The 26,170-nt window shown below is 41.7% G+C and overlaps 1 protein-coding gene across 2 annotated transcripts; it reads left to right on the plus strand.

The window, feature by feature from the left end:
• The first annotated feature begins 4,745 nt into the window (after positions 1-4,745).
• On the plus strand, positions 4,746-26,033 carry LOC311587012 (prostatic spermine-binding protein-like). 2 transcript variants are annotated; one of them, XM_084763404.1, is made up of 4 exons: positions 4,746-4,765; positions 24,302-24,431; positions 24,516-24,630; positions 25,517-26,033. In XM_084763404.1, the coding sequence occupies exons 2-4, from the start codon at positions 24,377-24,379 to the stop codon at positions 25,836-25,838; spliced, it is 492 nt and encodes a 163-aa protein (XP_084619530.1). In that variant the 5' UTR covers positions 4,746-4,765; positions 24,302-24,376; the 3' UTR covers positions 25,839-26,033. The 2 variants fall into 2 exon arrangements, with proteins under 2 accessions (XP_084619530.1, XP_084619531.1); XM_084763405.1 differs by having other exon boundaries at positions 4,762-4,779.
• The last annotated feature ends 137 nt before the right edge of the window (positions 26,034-26,170 follow it).

Consider the following 26,170-nt stretch of genomic DNA (forward strand, 5'->3'; position numbering starts at 1 on the left):
TAGGGTTAGTTTGACTTCTCTCATTCCCATTTGGATCCTCTTGATCTCCTTTTGTTGTCTTATTGTTCTGGTTAGAACTTCAAGAACTATATTGAAGAGATATGGAGAAAGTGCCTTGCCAGTCCCTCATTTTAGAGGAATTTTCTTGAGTATCTCTACATTTAATTTGATGTTGGCTATTGTATTGCTGTATATAGCCTTTATTATGTTTAGGTATGTGCCCTGTATCCCTGATCTCTCCAAAGCTTTAAACATGAATAGGTGTTGGATTTTGTCAAATGTTTTTTCTGAATCTAATGAGAAGATCATGTGGATTTTTCTTTCAGTTTGTTTATATAGTGGATTACATTGATGGATTTCTGTTTATGCATCCATTCAGTTAGTCTGTGCCTTTTTATTGGACAACTGAGACCATTGATGTTGAGAAATATTAATGACCAGGGACTGTTAAGTCCTGTGATTTGATGTTGGTTGCAGTAGAATGTTTGTATGGTTATATATTTGTGACAGTATAGTTATTTTTCCCATGTAATTTTGGTTGTAGCTTGTCCCTTTGGATTGGAGGTTTGCGTCTAGTAACTTCTGTAAGGCCAGATTTGTGGATAGGTGGTGTTTGAATTTGGTTTTCTCATGGAATATCTTGTGTTCTCCATAAATGGTTATTGTTGGTTCACTGAGTGTAGTAGTCTAGCTTGGCATCTGTGGTCTCTTACTGTTTCCAGGACTTCTGTCCACCCCTTCTGGCTTCTACAGTCTCTGCTGAGAAGTCAGGCATAATTCTGATAGGTTTGCCATTATATGTTACTTGGCCTTTTTCCCTTGCCACTTTTAATATTTCTTCCTTGTTCTGTATATTTTGTGTTTTGATTATTATGTGGAGGGAAGATTTTCCTTTCAGGTCTATTCTATTTGGTGTTCTGTAGGCCTCTTGTCTGTTTATATGCACCTCCTTCTTTAAATTGGGGAAGTTTTCTCCTATAATTTTGTTGAAGATATTTTCTGGGCCTTGGAGTAGGACATATTCCCTTTCCTCAATGCCTATTATCCTCATGTTTCCTCTTTTCATGGTGTCACTGATTTCTTGGATGTTTTTTGTCAGGAATTTTTCAGATTTAGCCTCTTCTTTGATGGTTGCTTCAAGATCTATGATTGTATCTTCTGGGCCTCAGATTCGTTCCTCTACCTCTTGGATTCTGTTAGAGAAGCTCAACTCTGTGTTGCTTGCCTTCCTCTCTAGGCTCTCTCACTCCCGTTTTTCTTCTGTCTGTGCCTTCATCATTGTTTCCATTTTTATCTTCAGAGCTTGAACTGTTTATTGATTTGCTTCATCTGATTGTTTGTATTTTCCTGACTTTCTTCCAGGGCCTCTCTATAGGCCTCTTTTATGTCTTCAACCTGTGTGGCTGCATCTTTCTGCATTTGTTTCAGATTTTATTCATTCTTCCATTATCATCTTCATTACTAGGGATTTGAGGTCATTTTCTTATATTTCGATTGTGTTTGAGTTCTCAAGGTTGCTTTCTTTGGGATAGCTGGGATGTGGAGATACCATAGTGTTTTGGTTTTTATTGTTTGTGTTCTTATGCTAGCCTTTAGTCATCTTGCTGTGTCTGGTGTTGGGAGTTAGCTTCTGGTGTTGTTCACTGGTCACTGAGAGTAGGTCGTTAGTGAGTGATTATAAGTTGAGGGCCCTTGCCTGTGGGGGTCAGAGAATTATTCCCTGGAACAGGCAGGTGATCTGGTTTTTGCTCCAGGAGACTTTGTTCCACACCTTAGGTTCCCCACTCGCAACTGAGGCAGTTCAGTCCCACTGTGTTTGAGGTCATTGTTTAGTTTTCTGTCCTGACTCCTCAGGGCTGTCAAGCCTCTCTCAAGGGCATGGGAGACCCTGCTGGGCTGTGGAGCCTGGTTAGGCCAGGTTCTATGTGCCCAATTGTGCAAGCATGGACTGCCGTGGCCCATATTTAGGTTCCTGTCCAGACCTGTTCAGACAGCACAACTATGGTGGTTCAGTCCAGCTGTGTTAGAGTCACTGTTTAGGTTTCTGTCCTGACTCCTCAGGGCTGTCTAGCCACTCCCAAGAGTGTGGGAGACCATGGCAGGCTGTGGAGCCTGGCTAGGATGGCTTCTATCTGCCCAATTATGCAGGCATGAACCACTGTGACCAGTAGTTAAGTTCCTTCCTGGACCTGTTCATATAGCACAACTGTGGCAATTCAGTCCAGCTGGGTTGGGGTCGCTGTTTAGTGTTCTGCCCTGACCCCTCAGGGCTGTCCAGCCTCTCCCAAGAGCTTGGGAGATCCTGCCGGGCTGTGAAGCCTGGCTAGGCTGGGTTCTTTGTGCCCAAATGTGCAGGCTCAGTCTGCTGTGGCTGGTAGCTAGATTCCTGTCTGGTTAAGTTCAGACTCTGCCGCTGTGGCTGGGTAATGTGTTCACAGCCACCTGGGCTTTCGTGTGATCCCTAGAGATTTCTGTGGACTGTCACAAGGGGGGACACGGATGGGGTCTGAGGACAGATCCACCCATTTCCCTGAGATACCCCCAGGCCACAATCTCACTGCACGGAGTTCGATCCCATTTACCGAGTTCCGGTTATAGAGCCTGGTTGGTGTTTACAGGTGCATTCCAGTACACAGTGTAAGGACTGGACTCCCATCCTTCCTGGGCCAATTTGTTGACCTGGGGCAAGGCACACCTGTGGTCTGCACTGTGTGGGTCCCCACTCACCTAGGGTTATGCAGTTCTTGTGGTCTGTGGCTCCCAGTCAGGTCCCTTTTACCTGGAAGAAGAGAGGATGCCATATTATACGTGTATTGACGTAAACTGGGACAATAGGAGCACATGTGTGTGTTAAAGTTATGTTGGAAAAGTCATTCCCAAGAATTCATGAGGCTCACCAGACCAAGGAAAGGATACAACTCCCTCACAGAACGAGATGAGCATCTCACACTGTGATGGTGATGTCCCCATGAACCTGCTATTTCACTACCTGAATTGTATACCCAAGGTGGAAGCAGAGAACTGACTAACCCAGGGCTTGTTGCTGATGTGCCTACTCAGCTTCCATCTGCTCGTTTGTCTCTATGCAACACTGTCAGTTGTTCATGTGGATCATGTCCTGCCCCTTACTCCTAGAGCCTCCGTGATCTCAAGCCTCACCTCTGCAGCTGGTCTCAACTCTTTTATGCTGCTTACATCTGTGAACTGCAGCAGCTGGACTCCACATATAAGGGGATTTTTTTTTTTATAAAACTATGACTGCTTCCTGTTAGTTTTTTTCTTAACATGGTTATCACATAAATACTTGAGACACTTATATTTGTTTATAAGGATTTACAACACGATCTTTAACATTTAAATCTGTTCTTAACCCTCTATCCTGGGTTTGCCAAAATCCCCAATAACTTTCTTTTTAGTTATCTCTTTGCTCCATCTGAATCTTCTTCATCTCTCCTGCACCTCTCCTTGTGGCACAGTCCCCTACTTCCTCCTCTAACTCCTCCTCCCCTGGATGGCAGGAAATCCAGCCATATTATGTCCCCTGCTCAATAATTGGCTATAAGCTGCTTTATTGACATATCAGGGGGATAATTGGGGAGCAGCATTTATACAACATTTAGACAGGAAATTCTCAGAACAAGGCTTGCAAACAGATATTGGGGGCACAGAAATCAACATCTGAATTACACAATAACCTCATGCCAGCACTCCACAGTAGCACCTTTGCAGCTAGGAGACCCTTGGATCATTATTTTACTTCTACAAAGACTTTCTTTGCATTTCTTAACAGTTCACCTGTCAGTCAGACCTCTGAAATATCGAGAATTCTCTTCTAACCTTTTAGTCTTTAGAAGCAATTTGGTAATCTATCTATCTATCTATTGGGATTTTATATTATATATGGATGAATGTATATATTCTATATAGAGAGATTTAACATGTGGTACATATTAATACATATTCTAAGAGGTAATATTAGTCATTATAGTAATTAAAATTGATTAAAAATAAAGAACCTGTATTGAGCCAGGTGGTGGTACATACCTTTAGTCCCAGCCCTCAGGAGGCAGAGATAGGTGCATCTCTGTGAGTTTGAGGTCAACCTGGTCTACAGAGTGAGTTCCAATATAGGGCTAAACAGAGAAAGTCTGTCATGAAACAAACAAACAACAAGCAAAACCAAAACACCACTTTTTCAGGATATTTGATCCCACTGTGAACCCTGAGACTGTGAACTGTAAAAATCTGATACTTGTTTGCTGTGGTTTGGTCCTAAAGTGAAAGTTTTTTGTTTCTTTGAAGACTCAGTTGTGTCATGTGAATGTGTTTTTATTTTGATCACAGATGTGGGGTGTTGGAGTGTTTTTCCACTGATGAAAACAGACTGGCTAAAGGGCATATGACATTTTGCAAGAAGATGTCTCCTGCAGCTGGAAAAACATGCTTGTGTGGACTCTGAGATGGATAAATAGAAGGCCACAGGCAGGGAAGGCTCTTTTGCATTGCTGTGCTTTGCAATGGTCCACATCACTTTGCTGGTCTTTGCTTTTCTACTCTTCACTTTGCAGAGAAAAATGCTCCAAAGAACTTTTTGTGGCTCTCTGGCTCTGTTTTATAGCTCCTGCTACTTTGATAGCACACACCATCTGAATGGTGCTGATTTGGCAGAGTCTTGTTTCTACTGAGTGGTGCTGCCATGGCTGCTGTTTGTTGTATGCTGGGCTGCTGGTATCCTGAGGACAAAGACTGGAATCCCTCCAAGGAGGTACATCTAAAGAGGTCCACAACCCACATTTCCTACTTTCTTCCTCCCCTACTTCTGGCTGGTAGGTAGGAAGGGAGGTAGAAGCATTTAAGAACACTAAATAAATTAGGTTTCCGAAAAATCTAAGCCTATACAGCCCTACCACACACCTTTAATCTAAGAACTTTCTGTACACAGGATTTAATAAAATTAACACCAGATCAAAGGCAGAGCAAGAAGCCAGGTGTCCGGGATTAAGTAGAAAGGAAGGACATTGATAGAAGAGTATTTAAGACAGCATGGAGAAGAAAGAAATGTTTGGCTCTTTGACTTTTGGCTTTTTCCTCCTGGCCTGTTGGTGAGCTAGCAAGCTTTAGGCCCTGAGCTTTTGGCTTTTTGGCTTTTTTCCTCTGTGACTTGACTGAGTAGGAAGGTAAACTGGGTGCTATCTCTGTATCTGTGAGCTAGCAAGTTTTCACCCCAGCATCTGGCCCCTGAATTTTTATTAGTAAAGTCGAATGATTTGGGAATTTCTATTTATAAAACAAACTAAACTAAACAAAAAAACTGTACTGAGCTGGTTGGTGATGACACACACCTTTAATCTCAGCACTTGGGACACAGAGGCAGGAGTATTTTTGAGTTTCAGACCAGCATAGGCTAAAGAGTGAGTTCCAAGACAGCCAAAGCTATACATAGAGAAACCCTGTCTCAAAAACCCAAAACAAACAGACAGACAACGCCTCTATTGACATGCACCAAATTACTGGGATAGGACTACCTGGCAAATTGCTGCCAATGAGGCCACTGTACCTTGTGAATTTTTTTTGTTACTCAATAAATTCTGACAATGGGGAACACAAACATATTGATGTTTATGACCTAGAATACTTGTAATAATATCAGTCACCCCAACTCTATCTTCAGAGTACTGAGAAGAGTTTTAGGTTTAAATAAAGAAGAAATTGGGAACTGGTCAGTGCTTCAAATTGCTTGCTATGCAGCCCTGAGGACATGAGTTCATATCCTAGCCCCCATGCAACTTGCTGAGCATGGTCTCACAGGTGTCAATGAACCCTGGGGTTGCTGGGGCCAGATACAGGGGGATCACTGAAGCTTTGGGGCTGTCAGCTTAGCTAGAAAACTGGGAGCTCCAGGTCTGGAGACGGACTCTGCATCAAAGGACTAAGAAGGAGAGTGATAGAGGAGGACACTTTGTCTGCCCTCCGTAGACACACACACACACACACACACACACACACACACACACACACATATGCATAGAACACACACACAAATCACACACACACACACATATGCATAGAACACATACACAAATCACACACACACACACACTCACACATATGCATAGAACACATACACAAATCACACACACACACACACACACACACACACACATACACACACACACAAGAATTGAGGCATGCATAAGTAAACAGTCTTGGTCTATCCATAGTCTTGCCTGTCATTAGCTCCACTGTGTCCTGCAAGGTGCTGGGAAGAAGTTCTTATTGCTTGAAGGAACAAGATGGTTCTCAGGGGGAAATTATGCTACAGGGTACATCCTCACTCTCATGTATCATTGCTCTTATCCAAGAGCAGTCTGTCCTGTGATGTTCTGCTCTTACTGGAAGCCAAGGACATTACAAATTTATGACAATGACTAGAGCACTTGAGGTGCTCTGCAGGGAATGGGGCACTGTCAAAACTGAGAAAGGCCCAATATTCTTGTGCCTGCATCCACAGGAAAGCTAGGTGCCACTGGCTTCTAGATAGAAACTCACTGAGTGATTCCTGTGGTGATTTGCAGAAGCAAAGGCAGCAGACATCAAACAAACAGAGATGCCAGATTTCCATCTTGCTTTTAGTAATTTTGTGAGCAGAAGTGAAGAGGCAAGGCTTCTTAGTAAATGCAACTTCTCAGTGCCTCTTCACACAGGATGGATGTGCAGACATCTGGCTACCACAGCCATTGCATGCAAAGCCACACACATCTCCCAGATGCAGAGTCACCCTGATTACTAGCCAGTCCACCCTCACTCCAGCACAAGAGAGCCTTTCTTGTCTGCCACAGTCAGCCTGGGGCTTACGGGCTTTATGAGCACCACTTTCCATCTTCTCAGTCCTCTTCAAATAACATTAGGGTGTTGGTGGATGGAGAGAAAGAAGAGATACATGGGGCCATATCATGCACAGTCAGCACCATGCTGGAAAATTTCTGGAGCATTCTTAGCTATTTCAGGCTTTTCCTGTAATCTCTCTGGTGGCAGAGGAAGGAGGTGAGTGAAGAATTGACTGCTGTAGGGTGAAGCCGAGTGTTTTGCCTTCTGCTGGGGAAATAGTGATGAACCCAAGGAACTCACGTAAAAGAAACTCACAAGCCTAGCAGTGGTGGTGCAAGCCTTTAATTCCAAAATTCTGGAGGCAGAGACAGCTGGATCTTTGTGGGTTCAAGGACAGCCTGGTATACAGAGAGTTCCAGGACAGCCAGGATTATTGCACATGAGAAGTAATCTCTTTCATACAATACTCATTGTATCTGGATGGTCAGCATGGAAATGGCAAGAGAAAAACAGGCTGTTTACATCTCTATTATATCTTACCGATGCCATCCAGATAAAACCATGCATGTGGGAAGCCATACTGGGTAAGCTTGTTCTGTGGCTGTATGTCATGACTAAATAAGAATTGTGTCATGGTATGAGACACACTTGAAAGTGAGCGCTACGAGCTCTGTCTTCAGTTGATAAGAGGTCTGCAGCTTGGATTTCTGTCTGTGGTAAGACATGTGACCCTAGCAAGGTAAAGGTTCTGAATTTTGCTTTAGAAGAAAATCACACACACACACACACACACACACACACACACACACACACACACACACACACATTTCTTACTCTATGATATGACAGAAAAAAAGCCAATGCCTTGTTAATGAGTTTGAAGGAAAGGATGCTTAGAGGATGGATTTATTAGGAACATTAAGTGCTAGTCTTTTCTATCAAATACTATAAAATTTTATTTACCACAATGAATTTATATTATCCAATCTCCTACATGTTACAAAATATTTGTGTAAACCTTCTAATGAACTCCACATTGTAAAATATTAACTAAAATTGTTAACCTTCACAATTTAGAAAGATGTTTGGAAAACTAAAAAAATTTTTTTGAGTTTTATTTTATTTTATATGTATGAGTGTTTTGCTGAATTTATGTATGTGTACCACACCTGTGACTGGTCCCCACAGAAACCAGAAGCAGGCACTGGAGATAAGGAAACAGGAGTTACAGATGGTTGAGTCATCATGTGGGCCTGGGAACTGAACCCTGGTCCTCTCTGAGAGTAACTCTTGCTGTTCACCTTTCTGCACCTCTCCAGCCTTTATGCAAAACCTAGGAAGGTTGCTACATTCCCAGAACTTGAGCAGCCCAACCCTTCCTGCTTTCCTTCATTTCTATGCACAGGACTCTTTTAAAACTAACCAACCAAAAAACCAAATGAATGAAACAGTGAGGCTTTCCCCAGCTAATAAAAGACAGCAGTGGAATAACAACCTACTGAACTTCCTGCTTGGTCAGGTTTGTCAGTGGCACCTGCTTTGGACCAGAAGGAAGGGTTTGCCATGCGTTGGAGCTTCTGAAAGCCTGAACTTATTTCTAACACAGTCATTTAAAGTGAGAGAAACCATACCTCATCTGGCCACTTCCTGATCAACAGAAGGTCACCTTCACTACTTATTGAGCAGCATATTGATGAAGGGGGTGAGAAAAATGTGCAATTTCTGTCTTAAGAATATTTCACCAGACTTCTATTTTCACAAGGGAAGAAATTTCTTTACTGTTCCCTACTGACCCAGTACAGAATTAAAAAACAAACAAATAAACAAGCAAGCAAACAAAAAGCTCAGCTAGCAAATGTTACCACCCTGGATCTGGATGTTGCTTCCAACATCTGTGATAGGCACTGTTATCTAAAAGGCTGTCTTCAATTTGCTACTCTCTGCAGATGAAGTCAGCGCTACAGGCAAACACATAGACATCATTCTGGGTCAGGGGATGAAAGGGTCCTGAGGGAGAAAGGGGGAACAAAGTCCGAGATGAAAACTACTTGTTCAGTTTAGCTTGTAAAACCTGATGACATGGAAGTCCAAGGAATAGTAAGGCTGGATCCATTGTTCTCTTAAAGGCAAGATAAACTCAAACAAGATGAGTACATAGTAGGGAAACAGATTGAGTCCATAGTTTTAAATTGCCTCAAAGCAGATGAACACATTGCTTTCAAGGTTGGGCCAAAGTTCAGATTCTAAAGGTCAGCTTGACTAGGCATTTCCAGAAGTCATGCCCACAATGGATATGGCTGAGTGGCACCAAGGTATAAAGAAACAAAGGAAGAGGCTCAGGCCACACAGCACAGGTAAGGATGGAGCACATATCTAGCCTGGTGCTGGAGGAGAGGCCAGAGGGGGAAAGGGAGAAAGGCTCGAGCCAGCAACTGTCTGACCATGGGGCATGGATAGAGAGGATTGGAAGATGGGGTTTCTCCAGGAGCATCTTTAGACATTGGGAAGCCCAGTATAATATGACAATGTGGAGTGTCCTGCTCAGCACTTAGTCAGAAGGCTAACACAGAAGTGACTTTGGGGGGGTCATAGTGTGGGTATGTATGTTAAACCATCCCAGGGCTCTTCTGAAGCCTCTTGAGCTGTGAAGAAAGAGAGTTCCTGGATGTTTCCTTGTCTCATCTGCCCATGTGGATCCCTTGTACCTGATGTCTTCTCCTCAGAGCCTTGTTGAAGCCTTGACTTCTCCCTGTGGCTCCCTCTAAGCTCCAGACTTGTGCCCCAAACCCTCAGGAGCCATGCTGCTGTTGATGACATTGGCTGTCCTTGCCAGTTCCACCTGCAGAGCCCAGGTTGAATGCCTGAGCCTCCTTTGTGGCCTCCACCTCCCACCCATGTCCTGTCTTTAGCATAGGGGCTCTGAGTGAGTGAGTGGTCTTGAACACTTTCCTACTGCCCCCCTTTCCCAGATATTCAGGGAAAATGTTTTGGCACCTATTTCTACATTCATGGTGAGGATCAGGGAGAACTCAAAAGCATCTGGGTCTACTTGTCACAAATAAACAGCATCAAGAGGTTAATAGGACACTTAATCCCAAGCTCCCCTGCACCACTCCCCATTGTGTCAACTCCTTGTAGCTTGTCTAGAGCCCTAACCTGAGGTGGCCTCCTCAGACATAGAATGCGTGGGCTTAGGGAAGACTAGGAGGCAGGTGGAGAAAGACATCTGACTTTCTACTTCAGAAACCATTATTGTGGCTTGATGGCCCCTCCTCCAGGTAGTTCTGGAAGGCTTAGTGCTTCTTGGAAGTAACAGAAACTGCTCACATAGTCTGAGAGATGTCCCTGTCCTCACAAGACATGAAATGTGCAGTTCACTCTGCCTCTCTGGACCTTTGCTCTACCCCCAGAAAGGCCAGCTATTCCCTGGGGAGAGGCAGGTCTTGGCTGTTCTCACCACTGTCTGCCTCTTGAGATCTGTTGCTCTTCTAGAGTGCCTCAAAGGCCTTGTGTTGTTGTTTCCAAGCTTGGCAAAGGCAGGCACAGTCCCCAAGTTTAAGAGAATTTCAGAATAGCAGTGAATATTGTTTTCTGCGTGTCCTGTGCAATACTGAAGTTGTCTCAGTCCTTAAAATTCAATGTTGTGGATGTTCCAAGATGGAGGCACCCAGCAAGCACTGTATCTGAGCTACTTCACAGAAACCAGGGACTTGAGTGGAGCCACAGACTGCTAAATCTAGAGAACTTTAGGTGAGTGGCATCTGGCATAAGGCAGACCACCAGCGGGCCTGGACCTGGGTCAAACAACAGACCATGGAGGTCCTGAACCCACTCTCTAGACACTCAAACAGAACCCACTTATGGGCTATAGCTGGCAGATAAAGCCCAAATTCAGTGTGTGAGTCAGTGCTGGAGTTTCTGGCCTGTGGAAGTCACAGGCAAACAGTGGAAGCTGCCCTTGGCCCCATCCACTTGCCCCACTCAAATTTGCTGAGGACCCCAGGCTGCATGAAAACAAGAGCAACTGGGTCCATCTAGCTCAGAGTGAGCAGCACACAGCCCATGGGGCAGAATGCTGCTCACTCTGTGCCTACATTGGAACCTGGCACAGAGGACAGAGCCTGCATACCCGAGCAGTTAGAACCCAGCTTGGACACTTCACACAGCCTTTGCAGGAATTCCCATGTGGCAGGGTCCACCTAGCTCAGTGAGAGCACACACAGTTCGTAGGGTGGAACAGTCCCAAATTGGGGCTGGAATCAGGGTACTAAGCCTACATATCTGAGCAGTTAGAACACAGCTTGGACATTTTACACAGCCCCAGCAGGAATTCCCACACTCTTGAGAGAGGCTGGACACCCCTGAGGTGTCTATATGCAGATCTAAAAAGTGCCATAGCTCAATGGGTCTGAACCAGGCAAGGTCTTGACTACGGGACCACAGGAAGTGCAGGTAACTGGGAGCAATTTGCCCAGCCAGAGCTTGCCAGCCTCGATCTGAGACCCTATAATAGCTGGTCTGAATTGCAGCAATAATTTGAAAGGGGCCAGTCAGAAGCCTACCTTTGCTGACCCAGCCTGGAGCCTAAGGTGTAGAGCAAAGTCTCTAGGAGTGGAAACTAGGTCACCTGCCTGTTCCAGGGAAAATCTCCCTGATTCCCACAGACAAGAGCATGCGACCTATAATCATTCACCAATTATCCACTCTCAACAACCAGTGAGGACACCAGAAGCCACATTCCATCCACAGAAAAGGCAAAATGACTAAAGGACAGAGTAAGAATGCAAACAACAAAATCCAAAACAGCTCAGCATCTCCAGATCCCAGCTATCCCAAAGAAAACAACCCTGAGAACCCAAACACAATCAAAATACAAGAAAACGACCTCAAGTCCTTAGTAAGGAAGATGATAATGAAAGAAATGAATGAAATCTGTAAACAAGTGCAGGAGGATGCAACCAAGCAGGTTGAAGACATAAAAGAGACATATAGAGAGGCACTGGAATAATTTCAGGAAAATACAAACAAACAAATGAAATCAATAAAACACTTCAAGATCTGAAGATGAAAATGGAGTCTATGATAAAGGAACACACAGAAGAAAAACGTGACCAAGAGGCCTTAGAGAAGAAAGCAACCAACAAAGAGATGACCTTCTCTAACAGAATCTAAGAAATGGAGGAACAAATTTCGGGACTTGATGGTACAATCATAGAACTCGAAACAACCATCAAAGAAAATGCTAAATCTGAAAAGTTCCTGGCACACAACATCCAAGAAATCAAAGACACCATGAAAAGATGAAACCTGAGAATAATAGACATTGAGGAAAGAAAAGACACCCGACTCCATGGCCCAGAAAATATATTCAACAAAATCATAGAAGAAAATTTCCCAATCAGAAGGAGATATATATGAACATACAAGAAGCTTATAGAACACCAAATAGAATAGACCAGAAAAGAAAATCTTCCCTCCACATAATAATAAAACCACAAAATACACAGAACAAAGAAAATGTTAAAAGCAGCAAGAGAAAAAAGGAAAGTAACATACGATGAAACCCGACTTTTCAGCAGAGACCATGAAAGCCAGAAGGGCCTGGACAGAGGTCCTGCAAACTGTAAAAGTCCAAAGATGCCAGACCAGACTACTATATACAGTGAAACTATCAATAACCATTGATGGAGAAAACAAAATAGTCCATGACAAAAACAAATTCAAACAGTACCTATCCACAAATCCAGCTTTATAGAAGTTACTAGAAGGAAAACATCACCCACACAGGGATGAGTTACAACCAAAACTACACAGGAAATTGATAACTATACCGTCGCAAAATCACAACCTCACAAACTCTCAACTGTAACAAACATAAAAATGAAGAGACTTAACAGTCACTGGTCAACATCAAATTACATGGAGAGATACTCAAGGAAATTCCTCTAAAATCAGGGACCAGACAAGGCTGCCCACTATCTCCATATATCTTCAATATAGTTCTTGAAGTTCTAGCCAGAGCAATAAGACAACACAAGGAGATCAAGGGGATCCAAATGGGAAAGGAAGAAGTTAAATTATCCCTATTTGCAGATGATATGATAGTGTACATAACTCCCAAAAATTCCACCAGAGAACTCCTATAGCTGATAAATACCTTCAGCAAACTGGCTGGACACAAAATTAACTTTTAAAAAATCAGTAGGTTTTCTATATACAAATGACAATCATGCAGAGGAAGAAATTAGGAAATCTACACCCTTCACATTAGCCACAAGCAATATAAAATATCTAGGAGTTATTCTAACCAAGCAAGTGAAAGACTTGTTTGAAAAAACTTTAAGTCCCTGAAGAAAGAGATGGACGATGACATGAGAAGATGAAGGAATCTTCCTTGTTCATGGATCGGGAGAATTAACATAGTAAAAATGGCCATCTTATCAAAAGCAATTTACATATTCAGTGCAATCTCTAAGAAAATACCTACACAATTTTTTTTCAGAAAATTGAGGTTTTTAATGAAGCACAGAATGACGCAGAAAAAGAATAAATGTCCACATAGTATTTACACATGTTACATTTTTTTCAGGGCTTGAAATCACTTGTAAGCTTCTGCAGAGGCACTGTAAACACACTGGAATAATATCCACATGCTTAAAAGTGATAAATTACATGATTATATTGTTTTGTATGGTTTATGGGCTTGTTTTCCTTAATACTAAGTCTATTTTTTTTTTAATTTTATTAAATGTTTATTGAACTTGGTAAAAAAAAATATGACTGAGCTATGACTTTCACTCAGAGGGTTCAGAATCTTTTTTTTTCCTTTATTAATTTATTCTTGTTACATCTCAATGGTTATCCCCTCCCTTGTATCCTCCCATTCTTCCCTCCCTCCCATTTTCCCCTTATTCCCCTCCCCTATGACTGTTCCTGAGGGGGATTACCTCCCCCTCTATATGTTCATGGGGTATCAAGTCTCCTCTTGGTAACTTGCTGTCCTTCCTCTGAGTGCCATCAGGTCTCCCCCTCCAGGGGACATGGTCAAAGGTGAGGCACGGCTTAGGCTGCAATTCAACAACAACAGAAATAACAAAAAGCCTACACGTATGTGGAAATTAAACAACTCTCTGCTAAATGACACCTGGGTCAGGGAAGAAATAAAGAAAGAAATCAAGGAGTTTCCAAAATTCAATGAAAATGAAGGAACAACATACCCAAATTTGTGGGATACGTTGAAAGCAGTGCTAAGAGGAAAATTCATAGCACTAAGTGCCTTTAAAAAGAAATTGGAAGCATCGCACATAAACACCTTAACGACACAACTGGAAGCCCTAGAAAAAAAAGAAGCAGAAACACCCAAAAGGAGTAGACGTCTGGAAATAATCAAACTCAGGGGTGAAATTAACAAAATAGAAACTAAAAAAACAGTCCAAAGAATCAACAAAACCTACACAATTTTTAAAGACATTGAAAGGTCAATTCTCAACTTCATATGGAAAGACATAAAAACCAGAATAGCTAAAACAATCTTATACAATAAAAGATCTAACACAGTCGCTTTTTCTATTATCCAGTGTTTCTCAACAGACGCTGTTTTTGTTCATTAGCATTCAAGAAATTCAAAGTCAATGAGGCCTTATGTAATCTATCTCTGGGGGTCCTTGATACCCCTCTCTGTTTCATAAACATGTCTTTTAAAGTATAATTGTAGCTTTCAATGACTGCTTGTCCTGTAGTATTATGTGGTATACCTGTAAAATGTTTTATATGCTAATATGTAAAATCTGTTTCATTTTATTAGAGCATATGATGGAGCACTGCTGGGCTTAATTTGTATAGGTATAACCATAATTTCCATAACTTCTAATAAATATGTAATAACAGAATCAACCTTTTCAGAATTTAAGGCTGTTGTCCGTTGAAATCCTGAATATGTGTCTATAGTATGGTGCACATATTACAGTTTACTAAACTCTGTAAAATGGAATTACACCCATTTGCCAAATTTCATATCCTTGGCAACCTTTATGGTTACTTCCTGTGTTAGGGTCTGGGTGAGCTGCTGAAGAAAGATCCCAGACTCAGGCAGCATGCAAAATCAAAGAGAGGTTGTTCTGCAGAGATTTTAGCATACAAGGATTGACACCTTTTTCAAAATGGCGGTCCTGAGGTGAGCAAGCAGACTCAATTAATAGACAGTCAGAAGGTCTTGTGATGGCGTTTAAACTGATTGGTTAGAAGTGAGTCAGAGTCTACGAGGGGATTCAGGATTGGCTACTGTGTAACGACTCTTCCTAGTTACTGGGGATTTTGTTGAGTCATTGATGTTTGGCTTCTTCTCATGAGTTGGCCTTTATCTTGATGATGTAGGGCCATCTGTGTTCTCTCTTGGGGACAGTAAGGCCATAAAGTAGAATAAACATAGTTTTTGGTCAACCTGATCTGTGAGCTGATTGACTGCCTGTGAGCTGTGGTTTTTTTTTCACAGATTGTTTTCTTGAATTCTGAGAAACAGAAACTCAAGCCTAATCAAGAAAAGTGGAAAACTGAAGCCTGTTATGGAGTCAGACTAGCTTGTAAAATTTTGTCCCCCTCATCTGCAGATAATAGAGTTTGTTAGAAAAAAGACAAGTAGGATATTTTCACATAATTTCCTTGGCTTGTTCACAGGTAGTAGAAATTTCTTTCTTTAACCTTTGCTCTTAACATGGTTTTTTGTTTTTTGTTTGTTTGTTTGTTTTTAAAGTTTTTAAAGCTACATTATTTGGGTTTCTTTAATGCTTATATCTCCCTTCTAACCCACCTCCCCTAGATAGGAGAGAAAAGAGGGTAATTGGAGCAGGAGAAGTAGACCTTTTTAGACTCACTTCCTTGGAGTGATTCAACTCTTCCTACTCAGGATTTCAGCAGATCCCATATAGCAAAACGGCAATTCATCAAAGGTGACTGCAACCACAGCACCCAGAATTTGGAGCAGAAGCTGAAACCCAGAGCAGTAGCCGGAACCTTGAAGTGTTCTCTGGAGTGGTTCTCTCCTGGAGTGTCTCAAAGTGAAACAACGAATTGCCAAACAATAAGAAACAATGGCAAAACCAAAAAGCCAAAAAGCTAAGACTCTTGTTTGGGACACACACACACACACACACACACACACACACACATATCCCTTCAGAGACAGTACTAGGATATTTACCAGTTGGCAAAGACCATGTCCCACAAGAAGCAGTTTCTCTGTTAGTGGAAAAACATCACCTGTTCTCTCACAACTATTGTTTCCAGTGGAAAAGCACCACACACCACAACCTCACAAAGGTCTGGTCCACATGCCACACTTGACATCAAACAAAACCATATATGCACCTGCTGTAAGCTTCTAGCACACTTCTTATTAATAGCTGATCGATTTCATCATTACCTTGTGTTAGAGGGCCTAGTAGACCCATATGAGGTCTTGTATGTGTTTATATAATGGAAGGTTTCTATTTCTGCTCACTTGTTGGAATTGAATCAATAGTGAGGTTAAATTGGAATCATCCTTAATTAGATGACCAGTTTCTATATGTAAAACTACTCTTTCAGCATATTGACAATCAGTTACTATATTAAGAGATTCCTGAAAATCTGGTAACATCACCAGAATTGCCTATAATTCTGGTTTTTACACTGAACCATAGGCACTTATATTTTTTTGACTTACAACCTGCCCTTTTTCAATTATTGGCTTCAGTGTAAAATATAGGAGCACCATAAATTAAAATCATCTTTACTTTATGAGGAAGAATCCAATTAGATCTTTTTATGAATTGAAGTTGCTTGCTTTGGGGTATCTGTTGTTAATTTCTTCCAAAAAAAAAAAAAAAAGCTCTCTGTCAGTGGCCACTGCCTGCCCATAATGAATCAATCTCAGCATTAGTAAAAGGTACCATCATCTCAGCTGGATCTATTCCAGATACTTGGCGAAGTCTCATATTTTCCTTTATGATCAATTCAGAAACCTTTTCTATGTGGGTTTTCAATTTTTGCTTTGCTTGTATGGTGAAAATATCCATTCTAAGATACAATCTTCCATCTGCATAAGAATTCCTGTGAGAGAATGAGTGGAAGCCAAGATAAGCAAAATATAGGCCTTCATGGGACCAAGGCAGTCTGTATATGAATCTTGTGATTTCCTTTCTATGAGAGAAAACTCAGTTTCAGCTTTATCTGATAACTTTCTTGAGCTATTTAAGTCCTTATCACTTTGTAAGGTTTGAAATAAATTACTTGGCGCTTAGGCAGTGCAACCATTTGTAGGCTGCAGCAAGCTAATATCCCTCAGCAATTTTTGAAAATCATTAAAAGTCTTAATTGGGTTCTTCTGGTTGTGTGTGTGTGTGTGCATGTGTGTGTGTGTGTGTGTGTGTGTGTGTGTGTGTGTGTGTGTGTGATATAATTTTCTCTAAGCCTATTTTTATCCTAGATAATTAATAGTTTTTGGGGAGCACTCTGTAATACCCAACAAGGCACTTCAGCAAAAATCTGTTACAATATATACTCATATCTGAATCAGCCAATAAGATATCATCCCTATAATGGTAATTTATAGATTGAGGAAATTTCTTATAAATTATCTCCAATGGATGCTGCATTAAATATCGACACAAAATAAGCTGTTTAATACTCTTTTTGTAAAACTTTCCCATGTAATCTCTGTACTGGGCAGCTTCTATTAAAAGTAAATACCAAGAAGGCAAACCTCTCTCTGACAAGTTCATGTAAAGGACTGTGAAAAAGCAGTCCTTTGGATGAATCACTATAACAGGCCATTCTTTAGGTAACAAGGAGGACAATGGGATTCCAGACTGTAAAGTTCCATTGGCTGAATAATTTTATTATTTGCTCTCAGATCTGTGAATATCCTTCATTTGCCAGATTTCTTTTTGATGACAAATACAGGAGAATTCCAAGGGCTGTCAGATTCGTCCATATGTTGAGCCTCCATCTGTTCTTGGACTAGCTGTTATAGTGCCTGTAATTTTTCTTTAGTCATAGACCAGTGTCAATCCAAAAAAGTTGGTGAGTCAACCACTTTAGCTGCAGGGCTGTAGGTGTTTTATCAGCAGTGGTTTCCCAACATACAGTAAAAGAGTCAACTCCTGCTGTATCTTGTTTATGGGCAGCGTGGACAGACTGTAACTGTCTTTGATAACCCTTTCTCATCATCTTAATTTTTTTTATCAGGAGTATCACCTTTTTTCTGGCTTGTCTCTGAAACTGGAGGGATGTTAATCTGGGTGTTCCATTGTTGTAACAGATCTCTTCCTCATAATATTATGGCCATATCAGCCACAAATGGCCTTAATTTTTCTATTTGACCTGATGGCTCTATATATTTAAGCCATCTGCTACTTTAATTTATTTTACACAATGTTCCAATCTCTAGACACTGCGTAGATACCTTTTGAAGTGGCCAACCTAGATGCCAGGAATCTTGGGAAACTATTGTAACTTCTGCCTCAGTCTCTAGTAACTCCTCAATCTCTGTAATTTTACTTTTGCCTCTTTATCATTTATAGTAGTTTGGGTTTTTTTTTCTTTTATTTTTATCCCTATGAGCATCTCTATCTCCATTAAATAGGTGTTCTAAGTCTTCAGTAGCCCTGTTTGTCTTACCACACCTTGAATTTTCTTCTTGTCCTTTAGAATAATCCTTTTCTGGTGGATAGGAAATGAATGGCTCATGCTTTTTCCCGGGCCTTGAGCATAGCCCCTTTGTCAGTTTTCTGAAATTAAGGAATTGCCTTGGATATCTTTGGATGACCTACATTCATAAGCCACATAACTATTCCTTCCACATCTTTTGCATTTCATAGGAAATATTTTTTCTGAATTATTATCATTGTAGAATAATTTATCTTTAGGAACATTTTGTTCACCATACTTTAGGGAATGACATGAATTTTCATAGACACAGAAGTGAGTATTTTGTGTTTTTATGTCTCCTGTAGTTGTCTGTCCAACTACAACTGAATCATGAGCATTTGTTTTAATCCATTGATGAAGAGATGCAGATTGTGCCCTCAAGGGTCTAACAGCCCTTTTGCATTCACCATTAGCATTTTCAAAAGTTAGAGATAAAAGTAGAATTTCTCCAGCATTTAGAACTGCTATAGCTCTATTTAGAGCTTTCTTCTCTGTAAAAACTTAGTAAAAGATTCATTTGAACCTGGGTTATTTTTATAAAGGATTCAGTTTGTCAAACTCTTGGTCAACTTTGTCCTAAACATTCAAGGCTGTTGTTCAGCATTCTTCTAAGACAGCAATCAAGCCTAATCTGTCCTATTAATTCAGAATATGGGCCTTCACCTAGTAACTGATACTTGACAATATCAACACCTCTAGTCCCATTTCATTGCTGCATAAGTAAGGCCTCATCTTTCCACCACGCCAGCCATTGTAATAGGGAACCTGCCTCTTGTATGGCTGTCATCAAATCTTTCTAATCTTTTGGAATTATGCAATTCTGTGTAGTCTAGTTATCAAGTATCTATTGGGCATATGGTAAGTGTAAGTCATAACTCTTTTTCCCTTCCTTAAACTCTTTTAAATCTTGTTCTTCTATAGGTTGCCAATCATAAACCTGATATTTTTGTAGATTATCATATTTTCCTCATCTCCTGGTAGTTCCCTTATCAAGGCTGGGAAAATCATTTTAGTTTTGTAAACAAATATAGACTACCCTGGAGTCTTGTTACAAAGTGGTGTTGCATGTTCTGGCTCTTTTTCTCCTTGTTCTATCTTAGTATCATTATTCCTAGTTATAAGCCCTTCTAATTTGCCTTCTAAAGTTTGTTTCCAAATTTCATATTTTTCATTTTGCTTTGTCTGATACTCTAGCACTTTCCTCATTCCAATCTATAAATTTTGTAATTTTTTTCTCCAAAGCAATTCCTCTGAAGAAGTACAGAAAGCAAAAATTATTATTAAAGTAAAAACAGTTCTCACAATCTGCAATAGTATCTCTTTCCTATTTGTATCTTGGGATCATTTGAAACAGCATTTAACAAACTCCAAGATCTCTGCCTTATTTTGTCTTTCATTTTTATATGCTTATTTGCTTCTAATCTTAAATTTTTTTGTCTCTGACTATAAAATTTTAAATCCAATTCTCTCACCTTATAACATAAAAACAGAAATTTTTACCTCTTCTGGGGATTCATCATCAGAGCTCCTCCATGAGAGTTGAGCCTCACCTGTGGAGGCATGTGTGCCAGGCTAGCAGTATGCCTTTCGGACCACACAGGGTTATAGGAAAGAACCACCATTGCTAAGAAATTGTTCCTCCTCTCCGTCTTACCAATAGGTAGAGTTTGGGAAATGGCTTGTCTCCTGGCCATGTGACATGATCCTTAGAGGCATCAGCTCTGCTTTCCTTAATCCACTCATTTCCCATCTGCCTCTAGTAGGTTCTAAGCTTGCGCTATCTCATTGGGAGCTTATTCTCCCCATCAAACTAGGATAAATTGTGATTTTTAAGGTTGTGGATACATTAAATTCATTGGGTGCTAATACGATGAATTAAAATTATTTTTTCCATATTAATTAACACAGTAAATTATTAAGACATTAGTTTTCTTTTTTATTTAATGAATTTATTCAAATTACATGTCAATTGTTATCCCATCCCTTGTATCCTCCCGTTCCTCCCTCCCACTTTCACCCTATTCCCCCCTTCCCTATGTCTGTGACTGAGGGGGACCTCCTCCCCCACTATATGGTCATAGGCTATCAAGTCTCATCCTGGTAGCCTGCTTATTCTTTCTCTGAGTGCCATCAGGCCTCCCCACCATGGGGAAGTGGTCAAATATGGGGCACCAGAGTTCACATCCAAGTCAGCCCCTGCTCTCTACTCAACCATCTATTCCTGCTAATGCCCTCTTCTGACACTTAGGTGTACATCCAGATAGAGCATTCATATACATGAAATAAATAAAAATCCTTTTAAATATATAGTGGTTTATTATATATCCTTAGCTAGGCCAGGAACTAACTTTATAGACCAGGCTGTCCTTGAACTCATAGAGATCAGCCTATCTCTCATGCCCTATTGCAGGGGTTAAAGGTGAGAGCTACCATGCGCAGCACTAATTTGCTTTTGTGTGCCTGTGATGAATAACATGACCAGAAGCTACTTGGGATAGAAAGAGTTTATTTCATCTATATTTTCCAGAATTTTCAATAGGAACAGTGTGTGTGTATGTGTGTGTGTGTGTGTGTGTGTGTGTGTGTGTGTGTGTCTGCATGCATGCATGTGCATGTGTCTATATTAAGATGATTATAGATTGTGGTCTGGGTTGTCCAATAATAAAAGCTGTCTCCTGTTAAAAAGGCCAATAATCTGGAAGTTGTTCAGTCCATAAAACTGAAAGCCTCACAGTCTCAATCTGGAGCAGGAGTCCCAGAGGAGTCCTAGAGGCTGCTGGTCTTCAGTATATGTTGAAAGCCCAAAGAAGTAAGTTCTACTACCAGTGAAGTCATTCCTCAGCTGCAGGACAGATGAACTTACCAGCAAGAGTGAAGGCAAACAGGCAAAAGCAAAAGCTTCCTTCCTCATTGTCCTATTGTGTGGGCTGCTACCGGAAGGGTGTGGCCCAGATTCAGGCTGGGTCTCCCACCTCAAGTTATATCATCAAGAACCTCTCACAGAGGTGCCCTGCTGCTAGGGTCTTAGTTGATTCCGTATGTAGTCAATGACAGCCAAGGTTAGCCATCATGTTATATTGACTCTGATTCCTTAAAGAATCTACTCTATAAGGGATTTATAAAAGGCATGTACCTCCCTTACAGCCCAACAACCCTAAATAGGATGCATTCCATAACTGATGGCAGATTCCTTTAAATGTTTTAAATCCAACATATCTGTTGGATGCCATGTCATTTCATCATACTCCTCAGCACCATTATGAGTAGGCATGTGTCTCATAGTAACTGGAAAATCTGGTGGAGTCTTGTGACTTTGGAGAGTTCCTCTATTGGAACATTTCTCTCCAAAAGACCTTTCTGTTCCTCTGCTCCCCTGATCCTCTAGTTTCTGTTTTTCTTCACCTTCTTTTACCAAAGGTGCTTTTTGCTTTCCCAGCCCTTCACCTTCTTTCCACACTTTCTTCAGTTGTTCAGTCAAGTCTGCAATTGTTTCTAAAAGGATAGAATATACTGATACTTCCAGTTTTCCCATCTTATCAGCCTTTCTTACAATCCTTCTAAAAATGAAATATAATAAAAAGACAAAGAAAAAAACAGAAATTTTGCTCTAAGTATAATGCAGGAAAGAGTTTTGCACTAGCAGTTGTGATTTTGCTGATACCCTGAAACAGCATTTCTATATTCTCAATTTTTGAATCTTCCCTCATAGCTTTAGAAATTACAGACTCATCAGGCCCCATGTCCAGCGCCACTTGGTGGCTCCAATTCCTTAATGATTTTCCTTTATTAGGGATTTATTAAAGGAATATACCTCCCTTACAACCCAACTACCCTAAGTAAGAGGGAAAGGAGATTAAGGAGAACAAGAATGAAACCTTCTGCATATCAGTTGGAGGGGGGGGCAATTCCCCTGATGTAGTTCCTAGGAGTCTAGCAGATCAGCTATCTGACAGAAGAAGTTACACCATCCATGGACCAAACCTGGAGGGTTCCACCAAGCTCAGCCCTGCTGCCAAATCTTCAACTCCCCACGGCCCCCCTCCACTGTGGGACAGAAATTCCAGTTTCTATCTCAGGTTCCCCAATGTCCTTCCCCCCCTTGCTTCCTCCTCCTAATTGATGATCCTTTGGCAATACAATATCCCAGCCTGAATCTCAGGCCCCTGTCTTTTGTCCTGGGTTGATCCTTCCTCCCTCTCAGTCTATACTGAGATGTTTATCAGTTTGTAGAGACTAAGTCTCAATGGGGTCAAGCATCCCAAGATTGTGATCACCTTGGGCCCAGACTAAGGCAATATTACACTCTCATCACAATGTTACCTATCACTTCAAGAGGAGTTTACAGAGTGAGTTCCAGGACAGCCCAGGGCTATACAGAGAAACTCTGTATCAAAAATACAAAACAAAACACGAGAAACTAACAAGTGTAAAGAACAGAAAGTAAAAGAAAGGAAAAATACAATTAAGACATGCAAACTAAAGCCAAAAGTGATGGTGCACACCTTTAATCCCAGCACTCAGAAGGCAGAGGCAGTCTGATCTCTGTGAGTTCAAGACCAGCCTCCTCTACAAAGAGAGGCCAGGACAGGCAGGCCTCTGTGTAACAAAGAAACCCTCTCTGAAAAAAAAACAAAAAACAAAATAAAAACAACACACACATAAAAAAACAAGACATGTAAGCTAATAGTCACTTTATAAATGATCCAGTTCTTTAATGTGATCAGAACTACACTTGTCATCATGCTAAGTACTGATGTAATTAATTACAGGGGTAGCTTTACTTAGTCTCCTATATATGTCTTCACAGTTAAGCCTAAACCAAGCAACTAGAAACAAGCAAAGCTTGTCTAGTTTATACACATTTAATAGATAATGGTCCTCAATCTCCTCAGAGAGCTACTATATATGGCATTAAATGCTTAATTTTTAAAAATCTTTTTGTGATGAGAGACATGCCAGCTCCTTGAGAGGAGCACAAATTTTCATTGGCCAACCAGAGTCCATGACAGGCTCTGTTCTGCACTGTACCTGACTAGGCCTGAGTTTCTGTTTCTCAAAATTCATAAAACCACTTCCTGGACTAGCAACAGCTCAAGGGCAGACGATGAGCTCTGGGTGAGGTTGACCAGAAGCTCACTTTGGTCTCACTTTATGGTCTTGCTGTCCCAAGGAGAGAACACAGATGGCCCTAACCACACAAATTAAAGATCACCTCCTGAGTAGAAGCCAAACCTCAATGACTCAACAAAATCCCCAGTAACTAGGAAGAGTCCCCAAACAAGTAGCCAATCCTGAATCTCCTCATAGACTCTGACTCACTTCTAACCAATCAGTTTAAAAGTCATCACAAGACCCTCCAACCGTCTATAAATTAAGCCTGTGTGCTCACTTCGGTGTTGCCATTTTGTGAAGGTGGTAACCCCTGCATGCAGGAAATCTCTGCAGAATAAATGCTTGTTTTTTGTATACTGAATGAATCTGGGATTGACCCTGACAGAGAGAGACTTAAACACGGAGGATGGATGAAGGGGATTGATATATGGGGTTTCCCCAGGAGCACTTTTAGGCTTTGAGGAGCCCACTGTAATATGAGAACATAGGGAGTGTCTTGCTCTGAGCTTAGTCAGAAGGCTAGCACAGTGATATTGGGGGGTCACAGTGTGGGCAAGTGTGTTAAACCATCCCAGGGCTCTTCGGAAGCCTTTTGAGCCTGTGGAGAAAGAGAGATCCTAAAAGTTCTGTGTCTCATCTGGCCATGGGGATCCCTAACATGATATCTTTTCCTCAGAGACTTGGTGAAGCCTTGACATCTCCCTGTGGCTGCCTCTAAGCTCTGGACTTGTGGCCCAAACCCTCAGGAGCCATGCTGCTGTTGATGACATTGGCTGTCCTTGCCAGTTCCACCTGCAGATCCCAGGGTGAGTACCTGAGCTTCCTTTGTGGCCTCCACCTCCCACCAGGGTGAGTGAGAGAGTGGTCTTGAACACTCTCCTACTGCCTAGATTTACCAAAAATACATGGCAAACGTGTTGGCACCTATTTCTACATTACGAATGAAGAAGAGGAACAACTCAAGGGCATCCGAGTCTCCACATCAATACTGAATGAAATCAATGGGTGAGTAGGACATTGAATCCCAGGATCCCCTGCACCACTCCTCATTGTGCCCACTTCCTGTAGCTTGTGTAGAGCCCTAACCTGAGCTAGCCTCCTCAGGCCTAGAATGGCTGGGAGGCAGGTGGAGAGGGACCTCTGACTTTCTAGTTTAAGAGACATCACTGAAGCTTGAAGGTCCTCCTCTAGGTAGATCTGGAGACTTTAGCTCATCTTGGGAGTAACAGAAACTGCTCACAAGGTCTGAGATGTCCTTGTCTTCACAGGACATGAAATGTGGAATTCACTCTGCCACTCTGGACCTTTGCTCTGCCCCAGAAGTGCAGCCATTCCCTCTAGACAGGCAGGTCTTCACTGTCCTCATCAATGTCTGCCTCTTGAGATCTGTTGCTGTCCTAGAGTGCCACAGACACCTTGTGCTGCCAAGCTTTATAACAGCAGGCACAGTCTCCAAGGTTAACTGAATTTCAGGTGAACAATGCATATTGTTTTAGAGTTTGTACTGTGCAATATTGAGGTTATCTTAGTCCCTAAAATTTTTGACACTGGGTGACTGGGGAGGAAGCCTGGAGGATAGAGTGTCAGCATGCAAGTGTGAGGCCCTCAGTTTGGACCCCAGCACCCATATGAAATCTCAGAGCAGCAGCAGGGTCTGTACCCTAAATTTGTGGGACAGGGAGAACTGAGGGGCTAGCTGACCAGGTGCAGATGCCTGACCTGCACTCTCTGAGGTCCTATGATGAGGGAAGGGTCTGAAAGTGGCATAAAGAGGAAGGACTCTGGGCAGGGCACTTCTGGAGATTGAACTGTGACCAGGACACTGGGGCACAGTGCACATGTCAGAAAGAACTGGCATTCCTGAGGTTGTACTGACTTGATTTCTCCCCAGCATCCAGCTGCTGTTTGGCAACAAGGAGTTTGGTATTTATGGAAACTGGTCACTACATAATGAAGAGATTCTTCTGGAAGATGGAGAGCACGTGATACAGGTGGATGGCAGCACTGGTGACTGCCTGGCTACCCTGACCTTCATCACTAACAAGGGGCGTAGTGTTTCATGTGGTCTTAAAAAAGGAAAGAACGTGTTTAGTGACAATGGAGGTAAAAACAAGTATCTAGAAACTGTCTATGGTGTGAATTCACCAGGCCACTGCATTAAAGGGATAGGCTTCATATGGAAACCTGTTACAGAGCCCATGGAGAGCTCTTAATTTTTACAAAGAGAAGGAAGACCTGTCAGAAGAAGGCAAAGACAGTGAGGAAGACAACAGCAGAGATGATGATGATGATGATGACAAGGTTGCCAAGGAAGAAAGTAAGAGGAGTAGCATGCTCAGGGCTTAGTGCTGCATCCTCACAATACAGCATCTCTTCTCAAACACCTGGAGGGATCAATATCCTAGGTGTCCCTGTATCTCTGTGTCCAATAAACTATGTGCATCTATGTGAGCCTGTGTGGTCCTTGTCACCAAATGGAATGGGCTGGGGATTCCCCAAGAACCTCTTTACCTGCCCACTTTTGGACCCACACCTGTGCTGTGAG

Source organism: Acomys minous (genome assembly GCF_964271855.1).
Source record: "Acomys minous genome assembly, chromosome: 16".
NCBI classification, from domain to species: domain Eukaryota; kingdom Metazoa; phylum Chordata; class Mammalia; order Rodentia; family Muridae; genus Acomys; species Acomys minous.